We start from the raw sequence: 12036 nt of genomic DNA, 5'->3' as shown, positions 1-12036 counted from the left end.
TAAAATCTTTTCCTACACCAATGTCTTCAAGAGTTCTTCCTGAACTCTCTTCCAGTTGGTTTAGTGTTTTTTTTTAATATTTAGATCTTTAATCCATTTAGATTTTAGTTTAGTGCATGGTGAATGATATAGATCTAGTTGTAGTCTTTGGCAAGTAGAAACCTAATTTTTCCAGCACCTTTTATTAAAGAGGTTATCTTTCCTCCACTGAGGGTGTTTGGCTCCTTTGTTGAAGATGAGGTGGCTGAGTGTGTCTGGAGTTGTTTCTGCATCTTTTAATCTGTTTTACTGGTCCTCAGGTCTGTTTCTCTGCCAGTACCATGCTGTTTTATCACAGCAGCTTTGTAGTATAGTTGCAGGTTGGGGATTGTAATACCCCCTGCCATGTCTCTGTTATCTAGAATTGCTTTTGCTATTCTGGGTCTCTTCTTGTTCCAAGTGAATTTTTGGATTGTTTTCTCAAGGTCCATGATATATGCTGCTGGAATTTCAATTGGGATTGCATTGAATCTATATAGCAATTTTGGAAGTATGGCCACTTTCACTATGTTGATCCTTCCTACCCAGGAGCAAGGGATGTCTTTCCATTTTCTGATATTGTCTCCAATCTCTCTTTTCAGAGTACTATATTTTTCAGAAAAAATGTCTTTGATTTCTTTTGTTAGGTTGATTCCTATGTATTTCAGTCTTTTGGATGCTATTGTGAAAGGAATTGTTTGCCCTATTTCTCTCTCAGTGAGTCTGTTGTTCATGTAGAGGAAAGTTATTGATTTTTGTGTGTTGACGTTGTATCCAGCTACTTTACTGAATTTGGTTATTAAGTCTAGAAGACTTTTTGTGGAGTTCTCCTGGTCTCTTATGTAGAGTATCATGTCATTTGCAAACAATGATAACTTGACTTCTTCATTTCCTATCTTTATTCCTTTTATTTCTTTTGCTTGTCTAATTGTCGTGGCTAATGTTTCCAAAACTATATTGAACAGGAATGGTGATAGTGGACATCCTTGTATTGTTCCTGATTTTAGTGTGAAGGATTTCATTTTTTGACCATTTAGTATGATGGTGGCTGTTGGTTTCTCATAGATAACCTTAATCAGGTTGAGATAAGAACTTTCTATTCCAGTTTTCAGTAGGGTTTTATCATGAATGGGTGTTGGATTTTGTTCAATGCCTTTTCTGCATCTATGGAGATGATCATATGTTTTTTGTCCTTGGCTCTATTGATATAGTGTATTACATTGATTGATTTGCATATGTTGAACCATCCCTGCATCCCTGGGATGAATCCCACTTGGTCAGGGTGTATGATCTTCAAGATGATCTTCTGCATTTTATTTGCCAGTATCTTACTAAGGATTTTTCCATCTGTGTTCATTAGTGAGATTGGCCTATAGTTCCCTTTTTTGGTTGGGTCTTTCTCTGCTTTGGGTATCAAGGTGATGCAGTAAGTTTGATGGATTAACCTACTAGTTCATAAAATAACATGATATAGTTTTTAAGAATTAGGAAGTATTTTGAACATAAGCAGCTTAAAGTACATCTGCATGTAAAAGATATATACAAATTTTACACTTTTCCTTGTATATGTAATATTTGTAGTGAAAATCCTGTTACTATCAGTAATTGAAAGAAACATCCAAAATCCATAAATATTTTTGACGACACCAAGCACTTTTAGATATGGCATCCAGGAAAATATTTCTAGGGAAATAATCCATTATAACTAAATGCAGATATTCTTATCATTAAGGTCAAGGTATTAAAATCAAAGTTGGCATTGTTAAAACACAAAACTGAAATGGTTTGAGATGTTAGAATATGGCTTGGTGCAGAGAGACACATCAAATTTTGCAATTCTGCATGTACAAATAAATTTATTACAATAAATTACTCAGCTCCTCCACAATATACATAGAATCATCAAATTTAATAACAACTAGCACTTCTGGTTACTTGTAATTTTATGTAAATTTTAAAGTCAAACATAAATTCATATATAGCATTTGTTCACAGAAACCTCAAAAAGATTTTAGCAAAGAGAAAGTAAAATGAATATCATACAGTATCTCATTCCCAGTATTATGAATAGAACTGCAAAGAATATTTGTCTTTGATTGGGATACACATACTATTAAAATTGGAATGAAGAGAAGATTTGATTTATTCATTGTGATTTTGATCCTTCTAATGCATTCCTCTGACTGAACTGCAACATTTTTTCTCTTTTGTATAATTGAACAGTTATAATTTAGAATATTAATGATATTATCAAGAATATAAGAAATATATGAATGCATGTGACAATATGAGGAAACAAGAAAAATCCTACAATGTTGGTAGGAATGCAAACTAGTACAACCACTATAGAATTCAGTATGGAGATTCCACAAAAACTAAAAATATAAATCCTATTCTATCCAATCAAACCAATCCTGGGTATGTTTCCAAAAGAAAATAGAATAAAAGAATAAAAAGAATACTATTGTGTTGCATAATACCTGTATTTATTGCACAGTAATTCATAATAGTTGAGCTGTGGAAATAAATGAGATGCCCATCAATAGGTGGATGAATAAAGAAAATTAGACATATATACACACTGGAATATTATTTAGACATTAAGATAAATGAAATTATGTCATCTGTAGAAATATAAAGGGAACTGAAGACCATCAGGTTAAATAAAATAAGTCAAACCAAGTAAATTAAATATCACATGTTTTCTCTTATAAGAAAATCAATTAAATTAATTAATTATATGTGAGTTGCCAGAAAACTAGAAGGTACACTTTTAAAGATCTGAAATGGGATTGGGGAGAGGGGGAAAAGAAAGGGAGAGGGGATAATAGGATTGAAAGGGATAAATAAATGTTATATGCATATAACAATCTTCCATAACCAACTTCATTATTCTGTGGTACTAACATACACTAGTATAAAAATAAAAACTATATGAAAGCTATAGATTACTAAAGAAGAAAAAGCCAAGAATACCCAGTTCTGATGAATTATTTTGGTAAGGGATTTGAAATCAATCCTATTCATAATGAATAGCCAATTAAAAGATTTTAAATAGAAGTAGCCAGGTCAGAATTGTGTTTTATAAGAAGCTGCTAGGAAGTAGGAAGAAACAATTGATGAAAGCCAGCTAGGAGCTTAGACTTTAAAAATTGATAGCTTCAGTACATTGGTGCAAAAGAAATGAGAAGAAAGACAGGTATAAAAAAAGAAGAAAGTCAGACATCCCAGGCATTCAATGATTCGGTGGTTTGTGGGTTTGGGGATCCTAAGCAGTAGCTACAGTTCCCAGAAAGTGCAGGCTCCTAGGGCAGAGAAGCTCAGCTGGTCCCAGCACCTGGAAGGAAGCTCCCCTGCTGCCCTCCCAGGCTCCTAGGGCAGAGAAGGTGAGCCGCGTGGGTGCCAGAAGCACCCCTCCCCCCATGGAAATGAGAAGAAACATAAACAAGTCTCAAAAACAGACTTCCAGATCACTAAAGCAACCCCAAAGGGAAATGAGATGGAACAATCTGATACTCAACCATCCGGACTCTCTGAACTGGCAACAAAAGAGGATCTGGGAAAAATGAAATCAGAAATAATTACTCAGATAACAGCAAAGATTGTTCTCATGGTGCAAGACATGATTAATAAATCGAGAGAGGACACAGATAAAAAAATAGAGGATCTGAGGAACATGATGGAATCCCAAAATAGGAAACAAATGGAATCCATAAAAGAGATACGAACAGATTTCCAAGAGATTAAAAACTCCTTCGAAAGTCTGCACAGCAGAATGAACCAATGTGAGGATAGAATTTCACATACAGAAGATAAGATTGCAATTAGTGAGGAGGAAAAGAAAAATTGCTTTAAAATTGTAAGGGAACATGAGAAATCAATCCAGCAGCTGCTAGACAATGCAAAGAAAAATAACATAAGACTGACTGGAGTCAATGAAGAAAGAGGAGAGAGTGCAGATGACATAAAAAAAGCTGTTCACAGAAGCGATGGTAGAAAAACTTCCCAAGCAGGGGAAAAGAACTTGACATACAGATAAGTGGGGCATATAGGACTCCAGCTAGCCTTAATCAAAATAAATCTACACATAAACATATAATAGTTAGGATTCCAGAAATCCAATAGAAGAAGAAAATTCTACAAGCAGTGAGAGAAAAGAAACAAATCAAATAGAAAGGAAAGCCCATCAGAATCACAGCAGACTTCTCAATGCAAACCCTCAAGGCAAGAAGAGCTTGGAGTGATGTATTTCAAGACCTAAAAGAAAACAGCCTCCAACCCAGATTGATGTACCCTGCAAAACTATTTTTCAAAATTGATGAAGAAATAAGATACTTTCATGATAAAGAGCACACCAGGAACTTCATGAATACCAAACCAACACTCCAAAAAATTTTAGACAATACCCTAGGAAAAGACCATGAGGATCACAACCCCAGGAAATCCAGCAGAATGAATCCATTGGGTGTGACAAATTAAATGCAAAGGGGGAGAATCCAACAAAAACAAAAGTCATGACAAGGCTTTTAAAACTTTTAATTTCATCTCCCTAATGAGTGTATAATTCAATCTCATTATTGTACTGATGAGTATTTTTCTGATTCTAGAGTTGCACACCATTCCTTGTGCTATACTGGCTATTTATCATCTTCTTATGTCTACATTTTAATTGGGTTGTCTATTAATGAGCTCTAAGAATTCTTTATATATTCTGGTCATAGGATATGCATTGTAAATATGGTCTGTTTAAGGACTACTTTTCATTTTAATGATGTCATTTAAAGTTCTAAATTTTGATGGAATCTCATTTATCAATTTTTTTCTTTTATGCATCATGTTTTTTGTTTCCTAGGTAGTTCTTGCCTACCCTGAATTCATAAATATTTTCCCTTATAATTTCTTCTTAAAGTTTTATATACTTTTAGGCTTTCTTATTTAGTTTCATAGATCCCTTCAAGTTATTTTCATGTATGGAAAAAAAGGGTTGAGGTTAATTTTTTATATACAGTTACTAGGTGTTCTAGTGCCATTTGCTGCAAACACTATCTCTTCCTCGACTCTTGAACTGAGTTTATATTCTATAAAATGCTAATGTTAAATAATCTTTCAAAACTCAATGGACCATATATGTGTGGTTCTATTTCTAGATTCTCTGTTTTATTCAAATGATCTATATGTCTTCCCTTACACCAACACTGCCTTGATTACTGTAGCTTTAGAAGAAGTCTTAAAATTAGGTACTAAACATCTTCCAACACTGTTTTTGTTTTTGTTTTTGTTTTTAACTTTTCTAGGTCCTTTGTACTGAAAAAAAAAAAAAGAAGAAAGTCAAATAATCATGTTTGATTACTTTTATTTGCGAGTCCTGAAAAAAAGGACAGAGAGCTGGGCAAAGTGGCATACACTTATGGTCCCAGCTACTGAGAGGATGAAGTAGGAGGATCATTTTAGTACAAAAGTGGGTAATACACTGAGACACATCTCATAAAACACAAATAAAGTAGAAAACATGTTCCTGCTGATTCTTTGCACTTTGTTTGAATTTTTAGTTATTATGAGTCATTTCTCTGAGATTGGATGCATTCAAAAGAGGGTGGTGGGTTTGGTCAAGCCTTTAGGTAGGATGATGAATTTAGGCTGAGATTTATTTAATCTGTGGCCATTGAGGGACATTCATCAATCATATTGATAGTGTCTCCGCCTTTTACATTTCCATATCTCTGTCTTCCCATAGATCACTTATAAGAAACTCTGGTGGCATTATAGTCTAGATTTAGAGTGACACTATCCAATATAACTCTCTGTAATGATGAAAATATTTACTGTTTTCACTGTCCTATAGAGTAGTAGCTCCTAGATACATTGGCACTTGAGATGTACCTGGTGTTGCTGAGGATATAAAAGTTTAACTTTCAGTAAATTTTAACTTAAAAAAGCACACAACTATTTGCTATTATTTTAGATAGTGCAGTTCTAAAGATTCACTTAATTTTTATTCAACTTGTTTAAGAGAGGAAAATAAGATGATTCATCTTAGCAACATTTCAAAAAACTCAAATTTAAAAAAAATTACTACATCACTCAGTGAATTTAACTAAGGGACTTTGTATGTTCCTTAAGACACAAAATTGTTACCGTAGTGTAATAATGTTGACCTGTGTGCTCAATCTCCTCCCCATTCCTACTGAATTTATTGTTCCTGGGTCTGCTATGGAGAACAGTGATAATGAAGTGACTGTTCTATTCTTATTTCAGCCAATGTTTGTGATTATGAAAATAGATATTTCAACTGTGATGATTTGAAAAATGCAGTAACTTGTAGTCATCCAATGGTCAAGAACAATTGCCAGGCCTCTTGCTATTCTGAAGGCAAAATTTATTAACTGCCAGTACACATGAGTGGGGCTGTGTGAAGAAGGGCCACATCACCTACTTAGATTTGACTTATACTACTAGGGAAATTATAAGAATAGTGGTTACATATTTGACTCCAAATAATAAAGAATCTGTTTTCTGGATCTGCTTCTTGTTTTACAGAAATCACTTTTATGCAAAGAATTAAAAAGTAAAAAAATATTTGTCATAACAACTTTGAATTATGATATTTTTGTGATTTAAATTAAATGAATTTAATAAAGATGATGATTCTAAAAGCTTCATTTTCCAATGATTAAAGCCTCTAAAATATCGGGCTAAAATTGAGAATGATGTAACCACAACACAATGTTACTAAAATAAAAAGTTTATTGTCACATTGTCACATGGATCTCGGGCTGTAGTGTTTTTGTTGTAGCTCCACCTAGATAAGCATCTTCAATGAAGTGCCCATATGTGCTGTCTTTAACTCCTCTTTGCCACACACTTTCTTCCCACTCATCTGGATTTCAACCTTGCAATTAACTTGCAACTGTTATTCCCAAATTAATCCTGACTTTCATCATGTAAAAATCAATGAAGACTTTTAGTTATTCACCTGCATAAATTCCATAGTAGAGTATGATCACACCTTCCCTTTAAAACCTCTCTTCCTTTAATTCTTCCTTATGAAAGAATTCAAAATAATATATGTACATACTCTCCTCTCAAGAAGTCAGAGCTCTGACCCTCTCTCCCACCATAACGATTTCTGAGTCTGCACTGAATTTAGTGACTGACTTTTAAAACTAGACAGTTGAAAGGAAAAAGTTAATCACTTTGAAGAAATATGGCATCTATAATCTTAGCCAAGTAATCTCAATTCCAGTCTCTTTTGCTAAGAATTTAACTGTTTCCCTTGGAAATATCCTTTGAGTTACACTCCTGGCTTAAAATAATACATTTTAATGTTTGTAATATCTTATAACCATGTTGTAATAATATTAAATTTCTTAGATCTCATATCATGAGTTTGTTCTATTTACTATGTATCTCAAATCCCAGTATACAATCTGTGGAAAATAATGCAAAAATCATAAAGAAATTACCTGCTTGTGATTTGGATTTCTTAGCAACTTAATTTTGGCATACTAGCATGGTATTATTGTGCATTATAAATAATAGATTATTTAAAAATTGAAAACATTAAATTTATTTAAAATTTATGTAACAGAACTACGTTTGAGTGATAGGTGAAGAAATAGAGGAAAAACAGAATAAAATATAAAATAAATGGTATACTTTAAAATGTGTGCATTTGCTAAGCTGTACATACTTTAGTTTGAATTATAACTTGCTTATACAATTTCTTTCCTGTGTAAAAATTTATAGGATTTCATTACTCCCAACTTGTAAACTCAGGGATCATTTTGCTCAAATGAAAGAAGAGTAGCTTGGTGCTTGTTTCAGTATGGACATTTGTGAACCCACAAACAATTAAAAACACTCTCTATAGGAGAAGAGAGTTTATTTTCCATTCATGTAAGTGACTCCCATGACTCACATAACTATATTGGTCATTTCAGAACCCACAACTCCTTATAGTACATAATATATTTTGCATCCATTGACAATAGAAAGTGTAAATAATGCTACATTAAATTTTGCACAACCTTCTCATTAGAAATAATAGATTGTCATCATAATGTGTTGATTGTTGAGTGATTTTTAAATTCTAATTACTAGTACATATGAATTGTACAAATTAGTGTGATGCACTGTGGTATATCTTGCAATGATCGTGTTCATCTTTCCTTCTACTCTTGAGCCCAAAGCACCCTTCCCAGTCCTTAATAATCCTTCTACTTTCAGTCCATATTTGTTAGTTTGTTTCTACATATGAGAGAAAATGTGATACTTGTTTTTCTGTATGTGGTTTATTTCATTTGTTTAACATGATATTTTCTAGTTCCATTAATTTTATTAGAAATGACAGTATTTCATTTTTCTGTATGATTACATAATATTCATTTGTGTACAGAGACCATATTTTCTCTACCCATTCATTTTCTCATGAGTACATAAGTTGGGTATTGTGAAAAGTGCCACAGTAAATTGAGTATATTTTTCTTTGTACCCTGACTGACTTTTATTTTTAAGCTACATATTCAGGAGTGACATAGCTGGATCCTATAGTAGTTCTGGTTTTTGCTTTTGAGTAAATTTTGATGACTTTTTTTCTTTTTATTAAATTCAAAATGCAAATTTCAACTGTTGACAACCACTGGAAAGAGTTCTTTGAAACTGCTTTGCTGTCAACTGTTTGGGGAAGGAAAAAAAATCATGTCTGTAATCAATTGTTGCAACTGTCTTTATTTTTCTGCAGTTTAAAGCATATCTAATGTACTTGAGTGTAAAGAATGTCATTGTAGTTTTGAGTGTAAATATGTGTGGGTACTGATGATTTTTGCATTTTCTTTGGGTGTGGAAAAGGAAAACAATTCAAGCTGAGAAAATTATTCCCAAAGTAGCATTTTTAGAAAGAGTTTTATTTTTAGAAAAGTAGTCTATATTAATTTACATTCCCATCAATAGTATATAAATTTAATTTCCTTTTTCTCTACATCCTTCATATCCACTTGGTAGCATGTTTGCATTTATGTTCATTGGGAATATTCATCTCTAATTCTCCTTTTCTTGCTCCCTCTCTCTATCCTCCTCTCTCTCTCTCTCTCTCTCTGTGGTTTTGTGTTTGTATCCTTATTAGTTTTGCTCGTAGGGTGATGCTGACCTCATAGAATGAGTTGGGATGGGCTCTCTCTCTCTCTCTCTCTCTCTCTCTCTCTCAATTCTATGGAATAGCTTTAGAAGAACTAAAGTTTTTCTTTAAAAGTTTGGGAAAATTTGGTAATGAACCCATTTGTTTCTGGACTTTTCTTTGTTGGGAGGATTTTTTACACTTTTCCAATGTGTATTACTTGTTACTAGTGTATTCAAGGGTTTTTTTTTTTTTTACATAATCTTGACTCAATGTTGTAAGTAATATGTGCCCAAAAATATATCAATTTCTTGTAAATTTGACAATTTCTTACATATAGTTTTTAAAAATAATCTCTAATTATCCTTTACATTTTTATGGTATCAGTTATCATGGTATCTTTTTCACTTCTAATTTTATTTGGATTCTCTCTCTCTCTCTCTGTCCCCCTGTCTCTGTCTCTCTATCCCTCCATCCCTCCCTCCCTCAATTGACCAATCTTGTTTATCTTTTTAAAGAACCAACTATTCCTTAGTTTTCTCTATTGTTATTTGACTCTCGATCTCATTCATTTTTGCTCTGATTTATTTTATTTCTTCATTTCTACTGTTTTGGTTTTTATTTTTTAACATGTCAAGATCCATCATTAGGTTATTTGAGCCTTTACTTTTCATTTCTTTAGTTTTGACTTTTTCATTTCTGAGATATCTTACGCTCATTTTAAAGATTTCTACTCTTTGCCAAAATTCATATTCACACCTTTCACTGTCTTCATTATTTCATTTAATCATTCATATGTATAAACTCACATTTCATTCAGCTGTTAAAAAATTATTCTTTTAAATTTTTAATCAGGTACTTCATCTATTTTAGTATCTTAGCAATTTGTTACTAGAGAGCTATCAAAGTTCAGACATGTCATATTATTACTTGTTTTGTCACATTCCTTATGTTACTATGCAGAGATTTAACACCTATCAGGATGGATATCTCTACTACTTTTATACAGTGGCCTTTTGTGGGTGGTTTCTCACATTATGTGTCTTGGGGTATTAATCCATTGCAAACTGTTGTACAATTTGTGCCCTGGTGATATAGTGACAGGATAATCTGTTTGTAGCTTCTTCAGCTGTGTAAAGTGCATATGTAATCAATGTCAGAGACCCAATGTCTCTGCTGGTTTCACAAGAGTGAGGATAATAGCAATTTAAACAAGTGTGCTATTGTGTAGAATAAATAGGTGTTGGGGACTAGGCTGTGTAATTCAGATCTCACAGACTCCAGGTCAGTGTTATCTTGCCACCAGAACAGAGAAGTATGCAGAAGGTTGCATGCCTCCTGGTTACAGGCAGAGGTCAGCACTCCTGAAGCAAGACAGCATCTGCTAAGGACAGTTGTTAATATACAGGGATATGGATATAAAGAAAATCAGGTTCCTTATTAACTTAATCTTGTCCACCAATTCTCTATAGTTACTGTTCCATGAAATGAGTTCAATCTCTCTCCCTGTGCTTCTCACTGCCTAACAAAAGTGTGCCAACTGTGGAGTTTATTGAGTCTTTCCACTTGAGGAAGGTCTCCTTCTAGTTCCCCTTTATACTTGAAAATTTTCTCTGTCTCTCTCTTTTTATTCCTTGTTGCCCGCTCAAAGATAACTGAAGTTCTGATCAGCCCTTAGCAAGCAGGGAATACACTCTGGCATTCCTCCTAGAATGGATGTAGTGGCCTCTATCAGGAAATATGTTTTCTGTAGATACCATTCAGTTTTTGAAAGGATTTCTATTATTTCCAGTCATAGGGATCAGTAAAAGTGTGGGAAACACTTGCCCTCTGATTAGATACTCAGGTCAATTGAGAGCTTCATGAGAAAAGACAGGAACCAGGATCACAGGCCCCCACCAATGGCGTCTACATCCAGTCTTGTCAGCCTCACATGATCTCATAAGGTTGGGCTGCAATGATACAGAGGAACTGCATAGATGTTAGCAAAACTTGCAGTATTCATCTCTGTTGCTCATATAGATGTGTCTTCCCAGTACTGAGACATCAGAAAGCCAAAAACTATGCCCACCTGGGTATAAGTTGATGACCAGGAATGTGTCTCTTTTTTATCTTTTGTGTTTTCTTCTGTCCCCAATGATTCAACTATGAGTGAGTTGTGGCTTTAGCTGGGCTGGGGGTGTATATTGTTCAGTTGAAGAGCACTGAGGCAAAGTGCATGAGAACTTGAGCATCATGATCTGCACCACAGAAAAGTAAACTGATTACAACAACAGGGGAAAATAAATTTAAAAATACAAAAAATGCAACAATAGCAGAAAAAAGCCCAAGGATACTAAGTCAATTATTTCAGAAAAGTGAGGAAACATCCCATCAGATTATGTGCTTGAAGAAGTGAACAACACTTTATACTGATAAGTTTCTTCCCACATCTTCTTAGGTTGAGCACCCTCATGAGAAATTTGGCCAGAAGTTCCCTAGGCTTCAATTCTTTCAACTGAGCCAGAATAAGGCACAGCTGAAACTGATTGAAATTTATATCAGATAAGATGCTCCAGGGACCATCAAGAGCAGAATACAGGCAGCAGTAGGCATAGTTTCTCTGTTGAATTCTCAAATGTTTTTTAAATACCTCTTAAATTTAATGACTTGTGATGAAATCTTCCCACAATAGAGTTCAATCACTCACTGCTATGGAGAAGGATGAGAAACCAGGCTATCAGCCATGAAAGAAGAAGCTAGAGAAACAGCTAGAGCCCATTCACAAAAGTAAAATCTAGAAAACATGAACAGGAACTACAGCAGTATGTAGTTGTTCAGGCTACAAACACTGATAAAATGTGGATTTACTTAAAAGACTCTTCAGGTTGACTTATGTGAAATGACACAAAATTGAGATTTTAATT

The 12036-nt window shown here is 33.8% G+C and overlaps 2 protein-coding genes across 4 annotated transcripts in view; both read left to right on the top strand.

Moving 5' to 3' along the window:
• Positions 1-12036, top strand: part of LOC101719771 (cysteine-rich secretory protein 3-like) — a 93917-nt gene that overhangs the window by 1158 nt on the left and 80723 nt on the right. The gene's annotated exons all lie outside the window — the stretch shown is intronic.
• The window catches only part of LOC101720340 (cysteine-rich secretory protein 3-like), a 77020-nt gene that overhangs the window by 42781 nt on the left and 22203 nt on the right, over positions 1-12036 (top strand). The window contains exon 4 of one of the 3 annotated variants that reach the window (XM_087188137.1): positions 5313-9250. The exons of the other annotated variants lie outside the window; for them this stretch is intronic. Coding sequence (XP_087044263.1) covers positions 5313-5354 — 42 coding nt within the window. The 3' untranslated portion in view covers positions 5355-9250. Of the gene's footprint in view, positions 1-5312; positions 9251-12036 lie in introns of those variants that run through there. 3 annotated transcript variants of the gene reach the window in all.

The sequence above is a fragment of the Heterocephalus glaber genome, unplaced genomic scaffold, assembly GCF_053883595.1.
Source record: "Heterocephalus glaber isolate CG9 unplaced genomic scaffold, H.glaber_assembly_v1.0 deba00001523, whole genome shotgun sequence".
Lineage (NCBI taxonomy): Eukaryota > Metazoa > Chordata > Mammalia > Rodentia > Bathyergidae > Heterocephalus > Heterocephalus glaber.
Note: the sequence above shows the minus strand (reverse complement) of the source record. Positions and strands in the feature narration are given on the sequence as shown.